At 43.7% G+C, this 10,000-nt stretch overlaps 1 protein-coding gene across 23 annotated transcripts in view; it reads left to right on the top strand.

Annotated features, from left to right (window-relative positions):
* Window positions 1–10,000, top strand: part of Kalrn (kalirin RhoGEF kinase) — a 603,889-nt gene that overhangs the window by 384,401 nt on the left and 209,488 nt on the right. For all 23 annotated transcript variants that reach the window (XM_029544638.1, XM_029544643.1, XM_029544642.1 and 20 more), the window contains exons 26-27: window positions 3,326–3,395; window positions 5,573–5,662. In XM_029544638.1, coding sequence (XP_029400498.1) covers window positions 3,326–3,395; window positions 5,573–5,662 — 160 coding nt within the window. The remainder of the gene's footprint in view (window positions 1–3,325; window positions 3,396–5,572; window positions 5,663–10,000) is intronic.

Below are 10,000 nucleotides of genomic sequence, written 5' to 3'. Positions count from 1 at the left end.
GACTGCCGTCTGCACATTCTATCCGTGCTGTTCATTGCTCCTCTTTAACCCATGCCACAAGCTTCCCATTCTCACCACGCTGGCATGGCAGCAAGCACACACACACACACACATACACATGCGCGCACACACACACACACACACACACACACACACGCACACGCACGCACCCACGCACACACACACACAGGCTCCAGCAACTTTACCTTTGGATGCACATACAACATTGATGTGTCACACCAGCCTCTGAGCAAGGTCATGAGCCGTTCGTTCCAGGAAGGCTTCCCCAGAAGCAGGGGACTTGTTCCAAACTAATTCAGGGTAGCACAGTTCCCCTGTCAGAACTCAGGGAGAGTGCCATCAATAAATGCTAGGGGGATGATAATAGTTTAATAGGGGTGGCACTGCTTCAGTTTTAGCATGGTTTTAGAAGTTTTATTCCTCTCTAAAAGAGCCATACGCACTTCTAAAAGCAATATACAAAAGTGTGTGCCACTCACTCCGCTCATTCCCCCACGTTTTGTTACCTGCAGTCACTAACAGGCTGAGGACCAAGATGTTGTCTCAGAACAGGCAAGGGAGGGTGCAACTTCTGTGGGAGTGTTGTCAGCCATTGGGCTGTAATTTAAACACAGCTCAGGGAAGCGGGTGGAATGATATTGATTGTACTGTCACCTTCATGAGCTCTGAAGTTGAAAAGCAAATAGTTTCATATTCCACTCACCTGCAGCTATAACCACTCAGTAAAGGTATATTCAAACTCAGTTCAAGAGATTAAAAGAAATAAATGTACATATAAAACACACACACACACACACACACACACACACACACGCACCTCCTTACCTGTACACATGAAGATGGGCCTGATCGCCTTAGTACGACAAAAATGTTTTTCTCCCTTTGGGCCTTGAGCTAGTATTGCTCCTTAGTCTTAGCATTCCTGAGAACATCTTCCTATTTCTATTTTAGAATTCATAGGACATGTATCACCTGCAGCCTTTAGAGGCAGCACTAGACATGGCTGGTTTTGAGAGTGTTTGCATTTCTAAAGCCCAAACTGCACTATAAATGGTCTTGCTCCATGGGTCAGTCTAAGAAATTCTGATTCACACTTGCGAGGAGGCGAAAGATGACCATCAGACGAGTTCTGTTAGCTCCCCAAATTCTTCAATGTCTTTCCTATTTTACTACTCTAGCAAGTACCATGTATTATAGGTAAAATAAATAAAAATAATTATAGATTGATGAAGAAAATGTCATCTGATCTTACTAATCATTATTAGCATTCTTTTCTTGCCAAGTATTTTTAAATTATACACATATTTATATTAACCGCCAAAACATCTTCCTATATCATTGAAAACACAAGCAACATGGATAACATGTTTGACCACTTAAGAATTATAAGAAACTGCCAAAGTGTATGAAAAATGGTGACCATACAGAATAAGTCAAATCACAATGAACTTTTCCCCTCGTGGTGGAGGCAAGATGTAGGATAATGCAAGATATCTTACCTTTGTTTGTGAAGTACCCATTCGAGTAATCGTAAAACTAAACAGGAAAGTTAACCCTGAGAAGCCTCTGCTACCACGCCCTATTTCTTCACCCGGTTCTCTAGGGTGACGGTTTTATTAGTTTCCTGGGCTGGCAGTAGAATACATATTCCCTGCTTAGATAACAGTGACATGATCTCTATACATTCGTTCCTCTCCTTGCTGTCTCCACTTGGTTAAGGAGACCTTCCCCATGAAGAGACAGAATAAGTGTTGTCTCTGAGGGGCTGGGGAATATATCTATAAATTACTCGGTTTTGTGGCTATACCATAGCTCAACTATTTTGTTCTCAGTCAAAAATATTTACCATTATAAGTGGTATTGTTATCAGTGCTCAGGAATATTGTGTCATGTATACATGTAGATGGACTATAAGTAGTAGTATAAATGGTATTGTTATCAGTGCTCGGGAGTATATGTCAGGTATACATGTAGGTGGACTATAAATGGTATTATAAATGGTATTGTTATCAGTGCTCAAGAATATATGTCATATATACATGTAGATGAGCTCTAAGGAGAGAATCCCAGGCTCCAGAAAGCCTGAGGACATTCTGAGGTTTGATGGCTCTATCAAATTGCTCTTTGTAAAGACTACATTTCCCACTCCCAGAGGTAAGCTTCCCTGAGGCCTCATAATTATTTTTTGTTAGTAAGATCTTCAGTACATTTTAGAAAGCAAATTCCATCCCAATAGAGCTAGCTTGTTAACATTTATCCTTTAAAGCTAACCCTACTATTTCACGCATTACTTCAAAGTCGGTGCAATCATTTCTTTTTTTTTTTAAGATTTATTTATTTATTATATGTGTGTACACTGTAGCTGTCTTCAGACACTCCAGAAGAGGGAGTCAGATCTTGTTACGGATGGTTTTGAGCCACCATGTGGTTGGTGGGATTTGAACTCCGGACCTTCGGAAGAGCAGTTGGGTGCTCTTACCCACTGAGCCATCTCACCAGCCCCCGCAATCATTTCTTTATAACATTTTTTGCATAGAAAGGAATCATGACTTAGACACCCACAATGTCAGATAAGTAAGTAATTCCATTCTACTTTAAAATATACTATGGTTTCCCTGCCCCACCGTTAGATACTCTTCTCTAATGATATCTGTATGACAACACTTGCCCTCAGTAGAAGAAGAAAGCCGAAAGTTATAGAGGCCCGTGAAGGAGTGAACTTTTCAGCTCAGCTTTAGGTTCATCTTGGGACTATATACATATATATATAATATTTATTATATATTATAAGCATCATATATATATTTATTATATATATAGCTATATATGATATATTCTGTGTGTATATATCATGTATACTGTAATATATAATACTATTAATATATATATTTACTATATGTATTTAATATAGATAATATTTATGGTATACTCAGAGTAGTTGGATTAACAAAATAAATTCAGAATTGCTGATAAAATGAAAGATCTGATACAGGTACGGTATTTCATTATGTATTTTTACCTCAAATTCATGAACCTCAGGAGGGAATGGGGAGGGGCTATTTTAATTAGCACTGGTTAGTCAATTACTGTACATTTTAATTGAACAAGTTCCAACATAAAAGCTAGCTCCTCACCTCACTTATAGAGCACAGAATCCACATGAAACTGGGCCATGATTGTTATGTTATAGAGCACAGAATCCGTATGTAACTGGGCCATGATTGTTATGTTGACCCTAGTACAATCCTGTAAATGGGGTCCTCTAGACCAAGGTGTCTGACACAGCCTTTTTCTCCCCTCACAGCATCTTCCTCAAAGAGCTGGAGAAGTACGAGCAGCTGCCTGAGGATGTGGGACACTGCTTTGTCACCTGGGTAACCAATCTAAATTCCTCCCCTACTGTTGATGTTTCCAGGAGTACCGCTGCCCCATGCCTGGCCTGAGGATTGCCATTACTCTTGGGACCAGGTGCTGCAGAGGCATCATGAGTAGGTCTATGAAAGGGACTACATCTCTGGAGCACAGAGCTGTCCCTAGGAACGCCTATGACATCAGTCAAGATCCACCTCTACCTCTCTAGGAAGTTTCTTAGATGATGAGGTCAGGAGAGTAGGACAAGACCAGCACCCTTGGAGCAGCCCAGTCTGCCAGTTGCTTTTTCAGGACGTAGATTTAGAAGCTAGGGCACCATCTATCTAATTATAGGTTACACTGCTTTTCTTAATAGAGAACAGAATCCTGCACTCTCCATCCCAGTTCTGACTTACAGGATGAGTGTGCAGCTGCCCCCACTCACTGCCGTCACCATGGGTGGAGTCGGTGGGCCAGATGGACCAGGTTCTAATCATCTGGACTGGAACATTAAGCTTCAGTAGCTGCCCAGTGCACGCCACCCTGAGCTCAGGCTCACGGATATCAACTCAGAGAACTCTAAAAATCCACTTACTACACCAAATGCAGCCAAATCCTCCCCAGGCCAGGAATTCTGCTCTGCAGTAATTACTTAGTGGTAATCTGTGCCCAGAATGGCTTCTCAGAATTTCTTCACAGTCTAGAGAGGTTATGCTTAGGAGCAGACAAGACTACAGGCATGTTTTAGATTTCAAACCTGAGTCTATCTTAGATAAGAGGCAGAATACCCACTGCAATGTAACGAACATCCCAACCAACCCTACTACTCGGGACCTGATTCCCAGGCAGGCCTTGTTTCTGTGAACTCTTCGAGTTTGTCTCTAAGCATACTTTCATTTCTCACAAAGGCTCATAAATACTGATAAAAATAATTTACAATCTCCTACACAGACAATACAGAGACAAGCAAGACGGCCATCAAGGAAAAGGAAAAGGATTATTTTGTTACTTCAAGCAATTTAGGAGTTCCCTTTGAAATCGAAAATAACTATGGTTTAATCATCTCTTAGTGATAATTACTAACTCCTACATAGTTTAAAGTCCTAAAGTTTGTTTCAGAAAACCTTTAGTGATACCAGTGATGTCTGGTACATATGAATGTCACCCTCTCAGAGGAGGATATCCCAGGTATTCAAAACACACGGAAGTAGACAGTGGTCCACCAATGGAAAAGGCACTTAGTTTTCAAAATTCAGCTTCTCTGTGGAGAGGTGAGATCATGAGGTCTGGGGCTAGAGGTGACAACCTCTTTGGGAATCACTCTCCAGACTCTTGACAGTGGGAGAGGGGGGTCGGCATTAAGTGGCTCCCACACTCCCTCTAGTGAAAGCATTTGGAATATGAGCAGAGCTCCCTCTGAGCGTTTACTCTGTATTTGCCTTGAAGGGGCATGGATGGCTTTGTTCTTTTCCAAGAAAAAGAACATGATTTTTGATGGTTTAAAGTGAGGGTAATCAATAAGTGCGTCCTACACAACTTCAGAACGTGTAACCATTCTTCTTTCTTCCCAACACAGCCTGGTCTTAAACTGAACTTCTGTTCAGCAGGATTTTTCTGCATTCCAATAAGAGAAAAAGCATTCCAGCATTTTAACAGACTGTAGTCTGAGGGAACACATGGCACTTTCCATAAGGAATTCAGTTGCTGTACAACCTGTGCTGGGCGTTTTAGGCGTTGTGAGGAAGGGACGTGTAACGGCTAGTTTTATGTCAACTTAGCACAAGCTAGAGTCATTTGGGAAGAGGGAACCTCAATTGAGAAGATGCTCCCTCCAGATTGGTCTGTGGACAAACCTGGGAGTGTCTTCTTGACTGATCATTGGTGTGAGAGGACTAATCTCGCTGTGGGTGGTGTCTCACCTGAGCTGGTGGTCCTGGGCGCTGTAAGAAATCAGGCTGAGCCAGCCATGAGGAGCAAGCCAGTAAACAGCTTTCCTTCATGGTTTCTGGGTCAGTTCCTGCCTCCAGCTTCCTGCCTTGAGTTCCTGCCCTGACTTCCATGGATGATGGACTACAAGCTGTAAGATGAAACAAACCCTTCTCCCCCATGTCACGGCCTTTAACCACAAGAGCAGAAAGCCCAACTAAGACAGGGAGGAACCAATGGGTGCTTATCTTTTGTTGTCTTTGTTCTTTTTCAGGCAGACAAATTTCAGATGTATGTCACCTACTGTAAAAACAAGCCTGATTCCAACCAGCTGATCCTGGAACATGCAGGCACCTTCTTTGATGTAAGCCGTGGTCTTCCATTGTCAACAGTCCAGGGGCGGGGAGGGAGGGGNGAGGAGGGAGGGGAGGGGAGGGAGGGAGGGGAGGGACGATCCTCTTCTTTTCGAGGAATGCCTGCCCTTTCTTCCTTGTTCTTCTTTCCTGGTCACACTAAACCTTTATCTCATGGATAAAATATTTTGAAAAACTAAAAGAAAACAGTATTTGTCTTCAGTTTTGCCCCATCCCATCTCAAGTGTAATTTAGTTGAGGCGATTTTTATTCTGTGTTTCAATACCAAACCTAGCAAGACGTAAACCTTGGGCTTACGGGTGTAATGACATAGCTGATGCTGCCAGGGAGTTTTATTTTCTCAATCATAGCAGTCCAAAGGTGTGGTCCCTGAGCCAGGCCTGAGCATCTTTCTGAAGCACAAATTCCCACTCCATATTGACTGACAGAATCTTTTCTGGACACACCCTGGCAACCTAAGATGTAAGGAGTCCACTGGTGTCTTTGATACCCACCCCAGTCTGCCATCCACTTCACTGATGATGTTCATTTGCACTGTGGCTCCACCCTGGAATTTACCAGCCATCTTTGATAAATACTGAGTCCTGGCTCCTCTGAGATGTTATGAGTTGGCCCAATGCTATGATATTGTGGCTAGTATTGAGGTGGCAGATGTGGTACAGCCAGAGCTGAGCACTGTTGTCGTGTACATCAAGAGATGGGAAGGCTGAGATCCTCTGCTTTCTCAGGACCTTGGGTGTTGAATGAGAACGGTCATGGGGGAGGGTGGCAATGGGACAGATCCATTTAGTGTTGGTCTCCCCCAAAAGAGGATGACCTATTGGTTAGAAAGCAAACAGATCAAAAGGTACTGAAGGGCACAAGGGATGTGTGAGACAGAAAGTTAAAAATAAGGAAAAATTGAAAGTCAGAGAGCAACCGACTGACACTGTTGGCCTCTGCTAGTCCTGTCAGAAGTGGCAGAAGCCCCTTCAGCAATGTGTGACAGCCTCGCTGAATTCATCGCTTCTGGGACATCTTCTATTGCATGTAAGGTAGCAGGCTAAGCCCCTAGGAGAATACAAAGGCATTGAAACCGGGGTCTTGCACTCCACTTTACAAAATAAACCTCTTGAGCATCATTCTAGGCAGACACCACCAGAGTAGACTGATTCGGTGGGGATCTTGTTGCTTGATGAAGGGGTAGTTTGAGTGGGAGAAGCCAGGTAAGAAGCAAACATATATGGCTTTTTAAAGTCGAATTCATTTGTAAACGGCCTCAGGTGTCTGAAATTGGAATTGTGGGGGTAAAATAAAAGTCTAAGAAAAGTACTTCCCTCGGCTGATACCAGGATTTACTGGATATTATATGGGATTCTCTATACTAATGCTTCCCTTGATTGATGGTGCATTTCCTTAAGATGTCTCTGGTTGGGGAATCATCAGAGTTATCCAGAAGGGCCTTTTTGACGTTGTAAATGGATTGCACCCTTCCTTCTTTCACTCAGCATTTTAATAACACAATTTCTGTGCCCTCAACATGCTTCAGATGCCTCTGTGTTTATGCTATCCAGCATTTCCTTTGCCTAAGACTGTCCACACAGAGACACCTATCCACACATAAATGCCTGAATATATACATACATGCCATGCTGAAGAATTATTTCTGTCCTTCACAAAGTCAAACGTTGCATCCTGCACAAACCCCACACCGTATGCATGCCCTGAGCTTTGTGTCTCTGTCATAGAATGCGTGGCAGTTCACCAACAAATGTATCTTCCTGCACACACACGTTCCATCCAAGAACCTTGAAACTTGGTAATGTACTCTTGAGTCCTGTTTGTATACATCTCCATGCCTGGTACTGTATCGTATTTCCAATAGTCCTATGTTCTCTGTGTCCCTATTTCTTTTCTTTCCTTTTTTTTTTTGTTTGTTTTTTGTTGTTTTGTTTTGTTTTGTTTGTTTGTTTGTTTGGGATTTTGATTTTTGGTTTTCTGAGACATGGTTTTTCTGTGTAGCCCTGGTTGTCCTGGAACTCACTCTGTAGACCAGGCTGGCCTCAAACTCAGAAATCCACCTGCCTCTGCCTCCCAAGTGCTGGGATTAAAGGTGTGCACCACCACTGCCCGGCCCCCTATCTCTAATCAGTTTCTGATAAAGGAGATGGAGTAATAATAGATCACCCTAACTTAACCTATCACCTTCATGAGCTCCAAATCTTAAAAGCAAATAGCTCCTATCCACTCACCTTCAGCCACGACACTGAGACTTTAGTGAGTACCTTCTGAGTACTGAGCTGAAATGTCCAGGACGAGCCAAGAGATGTTCCAGTTTAGACCTTCCTGGTGAGTTCAGTCCTACACAGGTGACACAGCCTTATCACCTGGCAGTTGTCAGCTTGTCAGTCTAGAGCAGTTGCCCCAGGTGATCTGTTAGCATTATCCTGGAAGCATTCCTAAGCTATTCAGACCCTCTGATTCAAACCCCAGAAGGCAGTGTACAGCTGGGTGTGCCCAAGCCAGGCAATGTCTGCTGCTCTCTCTAGCAGTGCAGTTCTTGCAGGGAAGTTTGGAAAGGGGCATGCACTGTGTCCACTTGGTCGCTTCAAGGCATTGGCATCTTACAGTCAAGAAAGCAGATTGGCCCAGCATTTCCTAAATGTGTTGAATGGATGTGGAATATGTCACCTGCAGGAAACAATCTACGTGTTTGCATTTCTAATGCTGAGCTGTGTTCTTCAGTGTTCTTGCTCCACGGGTCGGTTGGGGATACTCTAACAATCTACCCTTCCTAGGAGAAACAACGATCACCAATGGCTTCTGCCAGAAGTCTCCCAATTTTTAAATAGCTTTTTTATTTTATTACTCTAGCAATTACCACATGTTGAATATAAAATATTATGCTATAGCTTAAGAGTAACATCATCTGTCATCCTAATATGCATCTCTGATTTTCACATACACATATGTGCATGCACACACAAGTGAACATGTACATACACACATATACTCCCCAGAAAAAACTAATTATACACATTTTAGCTGTTAATAGCACCAACCTAAAAAAGCACTAGTCTTCACTAACCCATTTTCCATATCTATAGCTTCATATAAATGATATATAGTATGTGGTCTTGGTCACAGGCTCCATTGGTCAGCTGGTGGGGATTTGGGTCATCCCTGCACAGACATGACTGTTCATTTCTCTTGGGTTCATCTCGGGGATGGCATTGCTCAATTACATGGTGACTTTTTATCTGTATGCCCAGGCTCTTGTGAGAACCTCCTAGTTTGCCTGTTTCCAGTCTCCTTCTGCTCTGCTGCGGCCAGTCACTGTTAGCTCCTCTGAAATGGTCACTGTGTATCTGCGCTCTTTCAGATCTACACCCTTGTGCATTGAAAACCTTGCCTTCAAACCCTTTTTGTTTCCCCCCAACCCTGCTCCATCAATAGCTGACCCAGCTCTGCTTCTCTGCTCCAGCTTTGGTTCCTTTCCCACTCCTGAACCTACTTTCTTTTACTCCCTTCCTCTGTGCTGAGGCGTGGTCCTCATCTCCTAGCACAGTGATAATTGTGTTGTTCCAGGCTTTATCTCGCTAACCTCCCTTCCCAGTGTTATCTTTTTATTGGCTGTGACAGACTCTGTGTCCTTTGCAGTTCTCTGGTCGCTATGTGTTGCACAGTCTCGGCTCTTGGGTACAGGGACTAATCTATGGCCCTCCCTGTCCTCTCTGCACTGAGACTCAGAAGGTGCTCAGTTTGAGGCTGGGCACAGGGTGGATTAATAGGTGAGACCAGAGGCACCGACATCACCTAAAAGCCATTGGGTTGACCGGGGTGTGAGCTATGGGGATGCTCACCATGCATAACAGTGGGGACATTGCTAAGAATGACTCTGGTTTCCAGCTCAGAAGCCCTGAGAAAGGAGAGAGGTGTCTGTAGTGAGAAATGTGTAAGAGACAGAATAGTGATGTAAGCTGGGTTGTGCCAAATCCCCAGCAGGGCGTGCTAGGAAGAGCCTTGTGCATAGGAGGGTGATGGCAGACAAGACTCCTGAGTCTCCCAGCTCTTCCTGGCCCCTGTACTTCATGTTTCCCAACCTCTGGACTTAGTTCCTACTCTCCCTCTCACCTCTGCTCCCCATCAGTCTGTTACTGACTCTCTCGCCTTTATCCTGTTATCTCCCCAGTGCTATTCAGTTTCTTCATCTGTCTCATGAGCCCACTTCTTTCCCAAAACCCTCTCCCTTTTCACTGCCAATTCTCAACTCCTCTCAGTCTCTGCATGTCTGTCTCTCTTGTTTCTCCTCCTCCTCCTCCTCCTCCTCCTCCTCCTCCTCCTCCTCC

This window comes from Mus pahari, chromosome 12 (genome assembly GCF_900095145.1).
Source record: "Mus pahari chromosome 12, PAHARI_EIJ_v1.1, whole genome shotgun sequence".
Lineage (NCBI taxonomy): Eukaryota > Metazoa > Chordata > Mammalia > Rodentia > Muridae > Mus > Mus pahari.
The sequence above is the reverse complement of the archived record's forward strand: the minus strand, read 5'-3'. Positions and strand labels throughout refer to the sequence as shown.